The 17,133-nt window shown below is 35.7% G+C and overlaps 3 protein-coding genes across 4 annotated transcripts; 2 read left to right on the top strand and 1 right to left on the bottom strand.

Moving 5' to 3' along the window:
* The first annotated feature begins 2,044 nt into the window (after positions 1-2,044).
* LOC18021958 (early nodulin-like protein 1) lies at positions 2,045-3,687 on the top strand. The gene is made up of 2 exons (XM_006404832.2): positions 2,045-2,327; positions 3,074-3,687. The coding sequence occupies exons 1-2, from the start codon at positions 2,138-2,140 to the stop codon at positions 3,514-3,516; spliced, it is 633 nt and encodes a 210-aa protein (XP_006404895.1). The 5' UTR covers positions 2,045-2,137; the 3' UTR covers positions 3,517-3,687.
* A 7,152-nt stretch (positions 3,688-10,839) lies between these two features.
* Positions 10,840-14,303, top strand: LOC18021957 (probable cyclic nucleotide-gated ion channel 6). Of its 2 annotated transcripts, XM_006404831.2 has the most exons (8): positions 10,840-10,916; positions 11,312-11,414; positions 11,515-12,097; positions 12,178-12,390; positions 12,472-12,785; positions 12,871-12,982; positions 13,078-13,314; positions 13,387-14,303. In XM_006404831.2, the coding sequence occupies exons 2-8, from the start codon at positions 11,347-11,349 to the stop codon at positions 14,095-14,097; spliced, it is 2,238 nt and encodes a 745-aa protein (XP_006404894.1). In that variant the 5' UTR covers positions 10,840-10,916; positions 11,312-11,346; the 3' UTR covers positions 14,098-14,303. The 2 variants fall into 2 exon arrangements, with proteins under 2 accessions (XP_006404894.1, XP_024014108.1); XM_024158340.1 differs by having other exon boundaries at positions 12,178-12,785.
* LOC18021956 (gamma-glutamyl peptidase 5) lies at positions 14,289-16,314 on the bottom strand. Its single transcript, XM_006404830.2, has 3 exons — positions 15,929-16,314; positions 14,547-14,870; positions 14,289-14,455 (listed from the first exon to the last, which is right to left on the bottom strand). Exons 1-3 carry the CDS (start codon positions 16,238-16,240, stop codon positions 14,345-14,347), a joined length of 747 nt encoding a protein of 248 aa, XP_006404893.1. The 5' UTR covers positions 16,241-16,314; the 3' UTR covers positions 14,289-14,344.
* Between the last annotated feature and the right edge of the window lie 819 nt (positions 16,315-17,133).

Below are 17,133 nucleotides of genomic sequence, written 5' to 3'. Positions count from 1 at the left end.
TTCAATGGCTTTCGTTAGACCAATAGAATGGAGAAGGACGGGTTGCTACCACTAATTTATATCTATATATATATATATATAAATATATGTTATATGCGTATTTATGTATATTAGTATTTATATTTGTGTCATGTGTGGAAGAGACATGAGGATGGATAGATGGAGTTTTGGAGGTTCTCATGTAATGTGTTTTGCTGAGTCATTCATTACACAATGTGAACCTCTCTCTTTCTCCCTCTTTAGAGATATAATATATACTAATGTACCATTTTGACGAGTTTATGATTTCCTAATTTCAAATATACCGTATCCAATTATGCGTGGTCCTAATCAATATTTTTGAGCTAAAATATGGTGATTGTTAAAATTATATATAGACTCCATCATTTAGAGTTAAGAAAAGGAAACCTATATATATACTTTCAATGCATGAATTTGTTTCTTTCAACAATCAGAAATAGATTAATAAGTAACACATTACTTAATGGCTACTCAACTGACAATTTTAAAATAATGTAAAAGTATTAAAATAAAATTAGTGGTTTTTATTTAACAATTATCATTTTGTTATTGCGATCATCACTAATATTACTAAAAAGTATTTTGGATTAGTGTTTATAGCGTTTTATTTCGGTCAATACTACGCTAGTGTTGTCATGTCCAATTTGGCAAATAGCTAAAACTCAAGTATAGTCAAATCGTTTCAATATGTGAACAATCGCTAAATATAATCAACATAAAAAAAAATACTTTGAGAATTAAGGAAGAAAAAAATATAACGGAGAAATTCAGTGTTAATCCTTGTTCATTCTATATTCATGCAAATATGCTAAGTTTCATGATGGTAAACGCTGAACAAAAAGGATTGATACAAGGGATTCGTATAACTAATGTTGGACCATCGATTACACAAACTGTAATTACTCATACTCATATATTATTATCCAACTAATCTTACATTCGAGCAAATGTAATTACTCATACTCATATATTATTATCCAACTAATAAAAACTTTAGTATCGTTTATCTACCAACCATATTTACGCGTGGTGTTTTCCGGTGATAATATTCCGTTCTCCCACCGCTCTCTTTCTCTTTTCGCCCGAATCTCAGATTCTTGAGATTATCTATGCTCTTTTCGCCCGAATCTCAGATTCTTGAGATTATCTATTTTGTACTGGGAAATTATATGCAACTATGGCAAGTTTACGTAATCTTGCGAGCTTAGTAAAAAGCATAAAAGGCGAGAGAGAAAAGAGAGAACCTCTTTCTTGCCATCAATGGCAGAATCAAGATCTCTACGAATTTCTCAAATGCAAGAAATTTCTTAAAATTAAGAGAAAACTTTTTTAGTATCGATGTATGTATTAATTCTACTGACACAAAATCTAACTATGTCTTGATTTTGTAATGTTAGTAGTACACGACAATAGAGATATAGTCATATTAAATAAATTTGAGCGGTTTAGTGGAAACTATTTTGTAATACTGCTAATTATGGTTTTATTCTTTACTATAAGAGTATTAGATTGTAACTTCTCTAGAAAAAAGCTATATGGTTTGAAGTATAATTTATTAATTAATAAAAATAAATAAAACCATTGTCTTGGAAGAACATATCTATTTACTTTTAATTCGTATCTCCTAGGATCTTATTATTAGAGATTTCCTAGTTAGAATTCTTACATGACGTCACAAAGCTTAAAGTCGCGCGAATCATTTTTTTATATTAGTTATATATCGTAATACTAATATTTTTGTCATTAAAAATTTAAGATTTTAATTTACTGAGTATATGTCAAGTTTAAGTAATTGTTCTGTATGTTAACAAATTATATTGTACTGAAAAGTGATTTAATTCTTAAAGGGTAAAATTTATTGAGAAAAATGTAGATTTTCTTTATATGCCTTTAAATAAAGAAAAAGTATATTTTAATATAGAATAAGAAAACAATCCAAATGAGATTGAAAGTGATAATTACTTGTCTAATTGAGAAGATTATATTACATTTCTATAAGACCATATTTGACCTCAAATCTTGTCCGTATTCTCCGACCCTTTTATAAAAACCATTTAGCTCTAAACCATAACGGCAAATATTTGAGAGAAGAAGACGGAGGAGAAGAAGAAGAAATATGGCGTCTTTGATTACCACTTTGCCTCTAGTATTTCTCTTATTTACGACATTCTACCACCTTGGTGAGTCCAGAACATTTATCGTGGGAGGAGATCTTGGATGGAAGGTTCCAGCACTAACCCCGAACAACAGTAACAGTCTCATCGACTGGGCTAATCATGGACGGTTCCTAGTCGGAGACGTCCTCGGTACAAATCTATTTCTTTCTTCAAATTATATCTTTTTTTTTTGTTTGTTAAAGGTCTTCAAATTATTTAAATTATATTATGGCTCTTGGGTTAATGGCGATTCTTACCATCAAACCGTTTTGATTTCTTTTATAAACGAGTCATCAAATTTTTATTTAATGTTATATAGTTTCGTGATGATATTGTAGATCAGGGTTTTCTGTTGTCGTTGGATTCACTCTTAGTCATGGCTGGAATGGTCAATCAGGATTTTGGGAGTTTTGAGTGTGGATTTGATTATTAGAGGTTAAAAATTTTAGAAACCAAACTAATTAATAGATACTTTTGATGACAAGTTTGATTATCCACATTTGATTTTGAGTGTTTTAGTCAGAGCCGGTTATGGACACAATTTAGGATGTAATTGTAAAGGGCTCCCATTAAAGGGGAAATTTCTGATATATATATATATATATATATATATATATATGAATAAAACATGATTTAGTCATATTAAGTTATGTTTTCTCACGTTTTGCATATATTATGTTTATTTCTGTCAAGTTGTTTCCTTTCCGTTTATTTCTAGATTTAGTAATAATAATCTTTGATAGAATTTTAATTATTTGAGATATTTGATTTTTGTTTTTTTCATGGTATTCGAGAGAGATAAATTACGTATGTTTGGTTATTATTCTTGTTGTAAAATACGTAGGTTTGTAAGAAAGTATCATAAAACTAAGCATTTTTATTTTTGCATGTGACAGAATTCAAATATGATTCCAACGTTGATTCGGTGTTAGAAGTGACAAAAGAACACTTCGAAACCTGCAACGCAGAAAAGCCATTAAAGTCTTACAAACATGTAAACACCATCGTGAAACTTGATAACTCAGGTCCAAACTACTTCATCAGTGGAGTTCATGATAATTGCGTTAAAGGTGAGAAAGTGATCGTCAGGGTAATTGCGTCCAAATACGCACCCCGTCCTGCTCCACCGACTACTACTCCAGCTGCACCAGCGACTCCTTCTTCAAAGCCACCTACTTCTCCAGCTACACCGGAGACTCCTTCTTCAAAGCCACCTACTCCTCCGGCAGCTCCGGTGGCTCCGGCACCAGGTCCGTCCAACAACACTGCCGGTGGGTTGGTTGCTGGAAGTGGCATCTTCTGGGCCTTTGTTGCTCTCATTGGGCTCGCTTTGGTTTAAGTTTGAAATCTTTGTTATGCAACCAAATCTATGTTAGAGAATAATTATTATCTGAGTTCATGTCATATTTGACATTTACTAATAATTAATTTGCAGTATTTTTTGTTTCTTGTCAACAATTTATTCTACACATAAATTGTATCAGTTGTTTTCCTAGCAATGTCTAATCATCTTGGTACCTGAAACTGTCCTATAAATATTTCACTAGTTGTATAACTGGTAAAGAATATATATATATATATATATATATATGACTGATCATTGTTTTATTGATTTTAAAAAGCTATCCCTAATAGAAGTGATAATTAATCGATCCAATCTAATTACAACAAATAGTTTATAGAAGACTCCACACAGTTCTTCACCTGCAATATACAAATCCACGATGGACGATTATATTTATATCACATCACGATAAATATTTTTACCTTTGATGCATGAGATCGGATGATTTTACTTATAATACGTAAAATCTCCGATAATCCTTACATATCTACAGAAAAATGTACTCTATACAAATCAAACCACATACCGAATATAAAAGTATTAAACCTTTACCATTGAGTCAATTCATCTAACTTTTCAATAGTTGATGATACCCACCACCTACCACAGTTTTATTATCACCTAGATTTTGATCGGGTTCTCTCACGGGACATTTGACATAAATTAATGGATTTTCTAGAGTAGTGAGTGATTCACAGAGAAATAATAGTGCTTACATAGACTACGGAATGATGACAAAAAAAAAAAAAAACGGAACTTGAATTCAGATTATAACATGATAGCGAAACTTGTATAAAGTATAAACCAATAAGTCACAAAACGTCTATAAAATTCACACTTGATATATTCTAATAAAAACGATAAATAATAGAACTGGGCTAGTAAAATAGATAACACTATTTGGTAAAATAATAAAATTATAGTTATTCTAAAATTTCTATATAATTATTGTATATAGAACTTATACATAAACTAGTAATATAACTTCTAGTTCATAAATATCAACAAGTGAATTCATCTCCTAAATTCTTTCATATGTCTTTTGATAAACATCAACTTTCCAAACCGAGACCTTATGATTAATAGCATCTAAAACATTGATTTTTCGTGGAGTATACTCTATATCATTTTAGAACAATATGTTCTAATCTTGTACGATAATGCTGTTAAATAACATCCAATCTTGATATAGTTAAGATATGAAAAATACAATATATACAACTCTACTTTGTGTATATCTCTAATATTATGATAGACTCATGTACTCTGTAGATATAGTCCTCTTATAAATATAATGATTTCTATAGAGTTTTTCCAACTTACATAGTATCAGACGCTTAATCTAGCTTTCAAGTTAAGTGATCAATCCTTTTCCGTTCTCTTCTATAATCTCTTATTCTCTTTCTTCTTTCCCTTCTCTTCGATCTCAATTTTCTCACCATGGCCAACGCTGCACCTTCCTCCAATGATAAGTCATTTGGCATATCCCAAATCAAAGCATACATCCCCATCACTCTTGATATGACGAAATTGAATTATCAGGCGTGGCGAGAGCTCTTTGAAACTCACTGCTCAAGTTTTAAGGTTTTCGGGCATCTCGATGGAACCTCATCCTCAACCCCTGATACCAAAAAGGAATGGAAAGAGCATGACGGTTTGGTTAAGATGTGGATCTACGAAACCATATCTGAATTAATCCTCGACATTGTCCTTAAACCAAAGAGCAGCGCTTATGATTTATGGCTGTAAATTGAGAGTCTCTTCAGAGACAATATTGAAGCTCGTGCCACACAAATTGAAAGCGAGCTTCGCACAACAGTGATTGGCGACCTCTCTATTTACGACTATTACAAAAAGCTCAAATCGCTGTCTGATCTTCTCACCAATCTCGACAATCCCATCACTGAATGTATCCTCATCATGCACCTTCTCAACGGTCTGTCTGACAAATTCGATAACATAATTAATGTTATCAAACACAGATCTCCATTCCCTGGCTTTATTGAAGCTCGATCGATGCTAACAATGGAAGAAGACCGCCTCAATAGGCAGATCAAACCAAATTCGGTCAACAACAACACCGCCTCTGCTCCTGCAATTCTATACACCACCGCAAACCAACAACAAAATCGTGATGTCTCCAACAACAACACTGATGGCCTCGCTGACACCAATAATGGTGGATTCAACAACAACAACAATGGTTACTATCGTGGTAACAGAGGTCGTGGTCGTGGATGCCGAAACAACCGTGGACGTGGAAGGAACAACAGCAACTGACTCTCCTCGTTTTACTCTCAACACTGGCAATTTGGTAAACAGTGGCCGCTGGCGTTCATCCATGCACCGACTCCGTACCACAGTTATCCATTTAACTCAATGGGCCCAAACCAAAATTTCTCGGCTCAAAATAATATGATGTAAGCTGGTATTCTTGGTGCTTCCCCTTTCAGGCCCAACAGTGAAGCCCACACCATTCACACATCAGCATCATTAATTACCTCCACAAGCAGCGACGCCACTTACGATGCTTCCAGCTAATATCACTCAAGCTTTCAACACAATGACACTTCAAGATCCCAGCGAGGCATCATAGTACATGGACACAGGTGCCACAAACCACATCACCTTTGATCCATGTATTCTTCGTTCCATTTTTAATTTGAGCAATCTGCCCTCGGTCACTGTTGGTAACGGATCCGGTGAGACTGTGACAACATCTGGTCATGGACTTTTATACTCTCCTTCTCGCCCATTTCATTTTCATAATGTTTTTGTTTGCCCATCTATAATCAAAAATGTCATTACTGATAATTTTTCCTCACTGGAATTTGACTCTTTTGGTTTCACTATTAAGGATCTTCAAAATCATACCAAGCTTCTCCGATGTAACAGTCCTAGGCCCCTATACTCCTTCACTCCGTCACCTCCTAGTCATCATTCTCTCGCTTTAGCCACTTCTCAAATCGATAGTTCATTTTGGCATCGAAGACTGGGTCACCCAAATGATCAAGTTATTCAACATGTTCTTTCTTCTCTTTCTATTTCTTGCAATAAGACTGACTTGACAACATTGTGTCAAGCATGTCAACTGGATAAACACACTAGGCTTTCGTTTTTCTCTTCTACTAGCATTGTTTCTCATCCTTTTGACATAGTTTATTCCGACATTTGGACCTCTCCTATTTTAAGTGTTAGTGGGATTAAGTATTATTTGATTTTTCTTGATCAATTCTCTCATTTTGTCTGGGTTTATCCGCTTTTTCGTAAAAGTAACACGTTTGGCAAGTATGTGCATTTTCTAACTATGTGCAGACTCAATTTAATTGCAAAATCAAAGCACTACAGTGTGATAATGGTGGAAAGTATGATAATCAGGCATTTAAAAACTACTTGGTGTCCCAAGGAACATCAATCCGGTTTTCATGTCCATACACCTCCCAACAAAATGGACATCTCGAACGTATGCTCCGGACTATCAACAACCTGGTGCGCACCTTATTTCTCCAAGCTTCAATGCCACTTACATTCTGGGTGGAAGCTCTCAACGCTGCCGTTCACCTTTTGAGCATACTTCTATCATCGGCGATTGAGAATAATGTCCCACTCACCAAACTATTCAAGACGGAAGCTCGTTATTCTCATCTGAAAACTTTTGGAGCTTGTGAAATCCAAATCTTCTCTCATCGACTCAACACAAGCTTGCTCCGCGATACACTCTATGCACATTTCTTGGCTATCCGACGGATCATCGAGACTATCGTTGCCTTGACATGAAAACCCGTAAGATGATACTCTCCCGTCACATCACTTTCGATAAAGCTTCCTTTCCATTCTCAATGATCCCACCTCAGGTTGTAAGTCATCCTTCTTCTTCTCCTCCTATTTTTCTATCTCCTCCTCCTATATCTCATTGTACTCCTCTTCCAAATAATGTTCCTCCTTCCATTTCTCCTCCTATGACTCAATTTACTCATCCTATGGTCACTCACAGCAAAAGTGGTATCGTTAAACCACGACTTCCATAGTGTCTTCATTCTGACGTCACAATTTCTCCATTACCTCTGTCACATGTTCAGGCTGCTAAGGATCCAAATTGGAACCAATCAATGAATGAGGAATATGATGCTCATATTAAACATGGGATGTGGAGTTTGGTACCACGACCAGTTGCTACTAACATTATTCGTTCCATGTGGTTATTCAGGCACAAATTTAATGTGGATGGCACACTTTCTCGTTACAAAGCTCGACTTGTGGCAAATGGAAGATCTCGTAAACTTGACATCGATTTTGATGAGACGTTCAGCCCGGTCGTTAAGCCGGCCACGATTCGTACGGTTCTACGTGTTGCCACCTCTCGCGATTGGACGTTAAAAATGTATTTCTTCATGGTAATCTCGAAGAAACAGTTTACATGCATCAGCCTCCCGGGTTCGTCGATCCATCAAACCCAGATCATGTTTGCCTTCTCAAGCGTTCTCTTTACGGTCTAAAACAAGCTCCACGGGTATAGTACAACTAATTTGCTACGTTTGCAAAAACTATTGGATTCAAGCAAAGCAACTCAGATGCCTCTCTCTCATTCTCCACCGCCAATCTGAAGTTGCATATTTACTTTTATATGTGGACGACATTGTCCTTGCAGCCTCCAACACTAGCCTTTTGACGCGCATCATCTCTGATCTGAGATCTGAATTTGACATGACTGAATTTGGCTATCTTCATCACTTCCTTTGTATTTCGGTTCAACGTGATGCTAAAGGGCTGTTTCTCCATCAACAGCATTATGCTGCACATATAATTTACCGTACAGGAATGACTGGATGCAAACCTTGTCTCACACCAGCCAATACAAAGATGAAGCTTGCTGCCGTTGATGGTATACCTGTTTCTGATCTCTCTCTCTCTATCGTGGCTTGGCAGGAGCTCTTCAATATCTGATGTTTACCAGATCAGATATTGCCTTTTCTGTTCAACAGATATGCTTGTTTATGCATGACCCTTGGGAAACTTGTTTTTCGACCCTTACGAGAATTCTCCGTTACGTTAAAGGCACCATTACGCATGGTCTTCGACTTCACCGGTCTACTTCTTCTGGTTTGATAGCATATTCTGATGCAGATTGGGCTGGGTGTCCAACCACTCGTCGTTCTACTTTTGGTTATTGTGTCTTTCTCGGAGATAACCTTATTTCATGGTCTTCTAAGCGCCAGCCAACTATCTCGCGATCGAGCGCTGAGGCAGAGTATCGTGGTGTTGCAAATGCGGTCGCAGAAACAACATGGCTTCGTAACCTCTTGATGGAAATGCATATCCCCTTGCAACGTGCAACAATTGTCTATTGTGACAACGTTTATGCCATATACTTGTCATCTAATCCAGTCCAACATCAAAGAACTAAGCATGTGGAAATTGATATACATTTCGTTTGAGAAAAAGTGGCAATTTGGTAATGTATGTGTCCTTCATGTCCCTTCAAATCAGCTATATGTAGATGTGTTCACAAAGGGACTCTCCTCATCATTATTCCTGGATTTTCGGAACAGTCTAAGCGTTCGTTCTCCTGCCGCTTCGACTGAGGGGGAGTGTTTAGATAAAATGCAATCTCGATATAGTTAAGATACAGAAAGATATGATAGATACAAATCTACTTTGTGTATATCTCTTATATTATAATAGACTCATGTACTCTGTATATATAGTCCTCCTATGAATACAATGATCTCTACGGAGTTTTCCCAACTTATAAATGCATCTTAAATTTTAAAAGATTATAGAGTTAAAAAATATCTATATTTAAATTTTTATGAAATAAGAAATATTATAATTTCAACATTATTAGTTTATATTTTTTTTTTGTCATCCATTATTAGTTTATAAAAATTTTACTTTAGTAAAGTTAATACATTTGTAAATTATTTTTATGTTGATTAATAATTAATACTTCACCTTCTCGGATTTGGAAATTCATAAATCTTTTAATTATACTCTTGTGTGAACATTTGAACAGATTGATTGTATTTTATTTAACTATGTTTGGTAAAAGATCTAAATTTATAATAACAAATTGTAATTGACAAATCACCCTCAGATGTAAGAAACAATCATAAAGAAGCTAGAACAAATTAAAAACATAGATTACATTCTTTATTAAAAAGCATAAAAAGATACAAACAAGAGCTAAAAATTAAAATATTGAGATTACTGCTTTAGATTTTTTCCCTTAAATGTGGGTAAAGTTTTAGTGTGATTTTTCAACTTGATAACTATATTCAGTACTTCAATTTTCAAGTTCCCAAATTGATAGTTAAGCAAATTATAGAACTAGTTTCTTCTGATCATTCACAATTGTTGTTTTCTATATTTTTTTTTTGTAAATAATAGTTATTAAAAAGCGTAGATATTATTAATTCTTTAAGTTTTATTAATAAAAAAGATACTTAATTTAGGATGAGAAGAAGAGTAGACAGTAGGACTGGAACGGAGCCGGATATCCGGACTTTTCAAAGTATCCGGATCCGGCTCCGGCTCCGGATTTGACGGATAATCAATTTTATTATCCGGATCCGGATCTGAAAACTCCGGATATCCAGAGACCGAATATTCGGTTTGAACCGAAGATTTACGGATATCCGATCAGATATCCGGTTTCGTTGATTTAAAAAAAAAACTTCAATTTTTAAAATTATAATGAGATAACATATATAATTAAAATGTATCATTATAGCAAAAATTACAAATACCAAAAATTTAAAAGCATTCAAGTAACATTCAAATAACACAAAGTTTAAAAGTTTACATAACAAAAGAGAAAATAGTAATAGAGAAGTTAATTTATCTTCATATCCTTGTGTTATCTATTTTCATGGTCTTCTCTCACAATCTGAAATAGAAAATTATCATGCAATATAAATTTCAATCATGTGTAAAAGAGTTAAACCAAAAACAATTTTCAAACATAATTAAAACAAAAAATTAAATGCATATCAAAAGATTTCAAAATTTTCAAAATCTTAATAAACGGATAACGGATAACGGATATCCGATTTTAAAATTTTCTATTATCCGGATCCGTATCCGAAATAACCGAATACTTAATTTCACTATCCGGATCCGGATCCGAACTACACGAATATCCGGTTTTTACAGATCGGATAGAACCGGATACCGGATCGAATAGCGGATACCGGATAATAATTCCAGCCCTAGTAGACAGCAGAGGAAGCGGGTGGACCCGACCCGAACAGCAAGAATATGAAAGTCAATATTTTGACAGAAGACACGTTCACTTTCTTTCTTGTTTCTCTGCCCGTTTCTTACAACTTTCTCCCTCTTCTCCTGCTTCTGCTTCCGTTTCTACTTCTTCTTCTTCATCGCCATCAGATTCGACTGTAATCTCTTCTTCATCTTCTTCTTCTTCTTCTTGTTCCTCTTGATCTCAGTTTCTGCTACTGTGGAAATGAAGTTTGCAATTATTCGACGTTGATTCGATTTTATCTTTTCTATGGATTCTAGAGCTGAATTTGTTTAAACTTTGTGTAGCTAAAGTTTCAATTTTGGTTTTTGGTTTTTCATTTTTAAGTTTAGTATTTTCCTTGAAATTTCTCCATCTTTCTTATATGTAATCCGGGTCAATGATAGATGGAGCATAGCTAGTTTCAAGTAACCTAATTTCGGGATCAATCCATTGATTTGGGGAAGAAAACAATTTTTCTTGTTCCAAATATGTAACTTCTCCAATAATTAACTGAAAGGTTTCATTTTTATGTTAATTCTTTCAAAACAGATTATGGATTCATGAGTTGAATCTTAGAGAAGAGTATGTTTGATTGTGGCACAAATGGAGTCAAATCTCAAGTAATCAGTGGCCACCGGGAGAAGTTTGTGAGGTACATAGCTAAACTTCTTCTGCTTCTTTGATGAATCTGTATTATACAAGACTTAAAGCAAGATTCGAATATATTGAGTTTTCTTGGTTTACTTGAACAGGTTGGATAGTATGGACTCTAGATACTCTCAGAGTTCTGATGCGGGTCTGAACAGATGCACATTAAATCTACAAGGACCTAAACGTTTTGCTCAGGGAAGCAAAACATCATCTGGATCTTTCAAGAAAGGATTTAGAAAAGGATCAGAGGGGCTTTGGTCTATAGGCAGATCGATTGGACTCGGTGTTTCACGTGCTGTGTTTCCTGAAGATCTCAAAGTATCAGAGAAGAAGATATTCGATCCACAAGACAAGTTTCTTTTGCTCTGCAACAAGCTGTTTGTAGCTTCTTGCATCCTCGCTGTATCCGTGGACCCTCTCTTCTTGTATCTTCCGTTCATCAACGACAAAGTGAAATGCGTTGGTATAGACAGGAAACTGGCGATCGTAGCAACTACGTTAAGGACAGTCATAGATTCGTTTTATCTCTTTCACATGGCTCTCAGGTTTAGAACAGCTTATGTTGCTCCCTCATCACGAGTTTTTGGTCGAGGAGAGCTTGTGATAGACCCTGGACAGATAGCTAAGCGGTATTTGCAACAGTACTTCATTATAGATTTGCTTTCCGTGCTTCCCGTTCCACAGGTAAGTATATAGCAGCAGAATAAATAGTCTCTCCAGTTTCCAATATACTTTGTTTATGTTCAAGTTTGTTCTTTTTACAGATTATAGTTTGGAGATTTCTCTACACGTCGAGGGGTGCAAGTGTTCTAGCAACGAAACAAGCACTTAGATATATCGTGTTAGTTCAATATATCCCGCGTTTTCTACGTATGTATCCTCTGAGCTCAGAATTGAAGAGAACAGCTGGTGTATTTGCTGAAACCGCTTGGGCTGGTGCAGCTTATTACTTGCTGCTTTACATGCTTGCAAGCCATGTCAGTACCATACAATCTTCGTTTTTTTGGTTGTTGTTGTTTGAAGCAATATGTTCTTATAAATGGTATGTGTGTATGCAGATTGTTGGGGCTTTGTGGTATTTGCTTGCCTTAGAACGCAATAACGACTGTTGGAGCAAAGCTTGCCACGGTAACCAGACATGTACCAGAAACTTCTTGTTTTGTGGTAACCAAAACATGAAAGGTTATGCTGCTTGGGACACTATGAAAGATTCGTTTCTTCAGCTACATTGTCCTGTCAATGTAACTGATGGCGAGGAACCTCCCTTTGATTTTGGAATCTACTTAAGAGCTCTCTCCTCTGGCATCGTCTCATCTAAGAACTTTGTCTCTAAATACTTCTTCTGCTTGTGGTGGGGATTACAGAATCTTAGGTAAATACACAAAATCCATCCTGCTATGATGTCTTCTCTCCGGTTTAGTAACCTCGTGCTCTTTCTATTGTTGTCGAAACTGCAGTACACTTGGTCAAGGACTTGAAACTAGCACATACCCTGGAGAGGTTATATTCTCCATAACACTTGCTATTGCTGGACTTTTACTCTTTGCCCTTCTCATTGGAAACATGCAGGTAAAAAAGCAAAAAACAAAGAGCTTGTTTGGTTTCTTTTAATGTCTATTGATTCCGTGAGTGAGTTTGAGAAAACGATATAATCTGTGGAACAGACTTATCTTCAATCACTTACAATCCGGTTAGAAGAAATGCGAGTCAAAAGACGCGACTCAGAACAATGGATGCATCACCGAATGCTTCCACCACAACTGCGAGAACGGGTCAGACGATATGACCAGTACAAGTGGTTAGAGACACGAGGAGTCGATGAAGAGAATCTTGTTTCGAACCTCCCAAAGGATCTTAGAAGAGATATCAAACGTCATCTCTGTCTCGCCTTAGTACGAAGAGTAAGTTTCTTGGTCTTAAACCCACTCCACTAAACATCTTCTTGAAAGTCTTTAACTTTCATATTTCTTTAGGTTCCGTTGTTTGAGAACATGGATGAGAGGTTGCTTGATGCAATCTGTGAGCGGCTCAAGCCATGTCTATTCACTGAGAAGTCTTTCTTGGTTCGTGAGGGAGATCCAGTGAATGAGATGCTCTTCATAATCCGTGGTAGGCTCGAGAGTGTAACCACTGATGGTGGTAGAAGTGGATTCTACAATCGTAGTTTACTTAAGGAAGGAGATTTCTGTGGAGACGAGCTTTTGACATGGGCGCTTGATCCCAAATCTGGTGTTAACCTTCCTTCCTCGACAAGAACTGTAAAGGCCTTAACCGAAGTAGAAGCTTTCGCTTTGATAGCAGACGAGCTGAAATTCGTGGCGAGTCAGTTCAGGAGGCTACATAGCAGACAAGTGCAACACACTTTCAGATTCTATTCACAGCAATGGAGGACTTGGGCCGCTTGCTTTATACAAGCAGCGTGGAGACGGTACACAAAGAGGAAGAAACTGGAGCAACTTAGAAAAGAAGAGGAGGAAGAAGAAGAAGAAGCATCATCGGTTATTGCAGGAGGAAGTCCGTATAGCATTAGAGCTACGTTCTTGGCTTCAAAGTTTGCAGCAAATGCACTTCGCAGTGTTCACAAGAACCGGACTGCGAAATCGGCTTTGTCTGCACCAACTAAAGAATTAGAATTGGTGAAGTTTCAGAAACCTCCAGAACCAGATTTCTCTGCTGATTGCTGAAGATACAACTTAGCAAAGGCAAGGATTCTTTTTTCTTTACTTGTACACAATCTCTAAGAAGTCATCAACTCAAAAAGATTCAATTTTTGTTTTGTTCTGAAAAGTATTCTTGCTTGGGTGTTCATAAAGCCCAAATATTGTAATATAAAAATGATTATTTGTGATTTGCCCTTTTTTCTTCTTATCATTAAGAAATAGATTGAAAACATTGTGATTACAAATCGTTATTGATCAAGATCTACAGACATTAAACTTGCTCGGATCTTCCTTTCAGAAAGTTCTTGCAGAGAGTTTGCCATTGTTTCCTATCTGGTTCTGCGTTCTCCATCGTTGCTTTAGCCTTATCCGCAAAATCTTGCTGAAAGAAAAAAGGAAACAAAACATTCAAAAAGCTTGGAACTTTCAACGTTGAAGACAATGGGACAAGAGATAATATAAGCAAACAAAACCTCCATCAACTTCATATTGACGACACGATCAATGATCTCAAAAAGAATCTCTTTGTTGTACTCAGGATGGCCTTGGATGCAGAGGAAGTGATTCCCATATGAGCACATCTCGATGCTGCATTTGTCTGAATAAGCAAGCAATGTGGCTGATTCAGGGAGCTCCCAAACTTCGTCTTGATGGCATTTTATAATGGCTAACGATTTCGGGACCAGCTGGTTTCCAAAGTAATTTGATGCGTCTTTAGCCATTGTTATGCTTCTTAGTCCCATGTCCACACCTCTACTTGCTCTTCCGATTTTCCCTCCTTTGATTCTACACAATATCTGGTTTCACAAATAACAAAGAGAGAACGGATCATTTTATTCATCACCGGATCTTTTGAATCAAAAACTGTTGCACAAATGGTTTTACATTCAAGATACTTTTGGTAATCATCAATATTTCGATGTAACTAGCCAATGAAGGAATCCACTATGCCAAGTCTCTAGATACAGATTCACTAGATGTTTGGAAGTTACATTGTGTGAAAATGCAACAACTAAAATATGAGAAAATGTAATTAACAAATACATTTTGGTTAAAGATAATTAATTCCTTTAAGACGAAAGAAACTGCAAACAAAGCAAAAAAAAAAGTAGTTTAATTTGATTGTGAAATGCAAACAACTAATATCTAAGAACATGCAATTAATAAATACATTTTGGTTAAAGATGATTCCTTTAAGACGAAAGAAACTGTCAACCAAAGCAAGAAAAGTTGTTTGATTTGACTGTGAAATGCAACAACTAAAATCTAATCAAATGCAATGAACAAATACATTTTGGTTAAAAATAATTCCTTTAAGACGAAAGAAACTGTCAAGAAAGCAAAAAAAAAGTTGTTTAATTTGATTGTGAAATGCAACAACTAAAATCTAATCAAATACAATTAACATTAAACGTTTTGGTTAAAGATGATTCCTTTAAGACGAAAGAAACCGTCAACAAAGCAAAAAAAAAAAAGTTGTTTAATTTGATTGTGAAATGCAACAACTAAAATCTAATAAAATGCAATTAACATAAACATTTTGGTTAAAGATGATTCCTTTGAGACGAAAGAAACTGCAACCAATGCAAAAAAAAGTTGTTTAATTTGACTGTGAAATACTGAAATGCAACAACTTAAATCTTGGAAAATGCAATTAAGAAATACATTTTGATTAAAGATGATTCCTTTAAGACGAAAGAAACTGCAATCAAAACAAAAAAGTTGTTTAATTTGATTGTGAAATGCAGAGTGTAAGTTCAGAGTCTTGAACCTGAGTGATTCAAGGAGAAATGGGTTTATCTCTAATTATGTATTAATCCAACGGATCAAATCAAATCAGAAAAAAATCTCAAACCTGGTGGCCAAAGCAGATACCAAGAACCTTCTTCTTCATGTCGTCGAGTTTTTGGCAAAGAGAACAAAGCTTAAGGATCCAATCGTCGTCTCCAAAGGCATCGTGAAGGCTACCACTGATAACGAAACCGTCGTACTTGTCAAGATCTTTCTCCTCCGGAAACTCGCCGTCGATTACTCGGAAGAGATCCCATTGCTCTCCTTCTTCTCCGAATGTGGAGACGAACACGTTGAAATAGCCTCCGTACGTCTTCTTCACGAACGTCGAATCGCACGTCGCTAGAAACAGAGCGAATCTCTTTTGCTCAACCATTTTTGTTTCGTTCGAGAGATTTGTTGATTGATTTGATTACAACATCACGAGAGAGATTTGTGTGTTTTAAAGAGTACGGCGAAAAAGAAACCGAACAGAACAGAGTCCAGCTGGAGATTTTGTTGCCTTTTAGTTCTGATTTTGTAGTAACAAACTACACAGATGATAATATGGGATTTTAGAATCTTAGCTGTGAATTATCATATCATTAACAAAATAGTCAAAGATTTAATAATATATTACACATGTTTTACCATAAATTGACAAATGTCGTTTTTTACTGATTGGATTTTAACATGATGCGCTATTGACTAATGGGATTTCAATCTTCATATGATTACTAATTGATGGCAAAACTCCGGAAAATTGGCTTCTTCCTATTTGAAGTATGAAGATATGTTATTTTTATACCCGAATTATACTACCGTACTAAATTATACATTAACTTAATAAAATTTCAAATTACATACATAATCTTTTATTTTGTGCTAAAACATACATTTGACTTAACAGTGTTATCAAACCGTTAAACTTTGTGTATGTGGCAGCCACGTGCAATTTTTTTTTGTTTACAAAAATCTGATTCAATTTCTCCCACATTACGACATTTTTTTCTCTTTTTTATTGTCTTCCTCTTTCTTCAACCCCTCTCTTCTTCAACCTCTCAACATTGACGATAATGGTCACGGTGTTGTTACTCTTGTCCGGGATGATTTGAATGAAGAGTTCTGGCTGGCCATCGAGCTTGCTCTTGTCAGTCAAAGACTCGAATCTATTTTTTTCCAGAGCCCATTCAACAGAAAAAATAAAAATATCAGATACTCCTTCTTGACGCTAGGCTTCCAAAATCATTATACAACAAACCCATATCATGCACTCTCATGATCAACACA

Source organism: Eutrema salsugineum, unplaced genomic scaffold (genome assembly GCF_000478725.1).
Source record: "Eutrema salsugineum unplaced genomic scaffold, Eutsalg1_0 scaffold_15, whole genome shotgun sequence".
In the NCBI taxonomy this organism is placed as follows: domain Eukaryota; kingdom Viridiplantae; phylum Streptophyta; class Magnoliopsida; order Brassicales; family Brassicaceae; genus Eutrema; species Eutrema salsugineum.
The sequence above is the reverse complement of the archived record's forward strand: the minus strand, read 5'-3'. Positions and strand labels throughout refer to the sequence as shown.

Bases quoted from the DNA above. Each gene is read 5' to 3' on its own strand.
- LOC18021958 (XM_006404832.2), top strand. From the start codon at position 2,138: ATGGCGTCTTTGATTACCACTTTGCCTCTAGTATTTCTCTTATTTACG. The intron at 2,328-3,073 runs GTACAAATCTAT...TGCATGTGACAG, and splicing joins CCTAGTCGGAGACGTCCTCG to AATTCAAATATGATTCCAAC.
- LOC18021957 (XM_024158340.1), top strand. From the start codon at position 11,347: ATGTTTGATTGTGGCACAAATGGAGTCAAATCTCAAGTAATCAGTGGC. The intron at 11,415-11,514 runs GTACATAGCTAA...TTACTTGAACAG, and splicing joins CACCGGGAGAAGTTTGTGAG to GTTGGATAGTATGGACTCTA. The intron at 12,983-13,077 runs GTAAAAAAGCAA...TCTGTGGAACAG, and splicing joins TTCTCATTGGAAACATGCAG to ACTTATCTTCAATCACTTAC.
- LOC18021956 (XM_006404830.2), bottom strand. From the start codon at position 16,240: ATGGTTGAGCAAAAGAGATTCGCTCTGTTTCTAGCGACGTGCGATTCG. The intron at 14,871-15,928 runs GTTTGAGATTTT...TTGTGAAACCAG, and splicing joins GTATCTGCTTTGGCCACCAG to ATATTGTGTAGAATCAAAGG. The intron at 14,456-14,546 runs GTTTTGTTTGCT...TTTTTCTTTCAG, and splicing joins TCAATATGAAGTTGATGGAG to CAAGATTTTGCGGATAAGGC.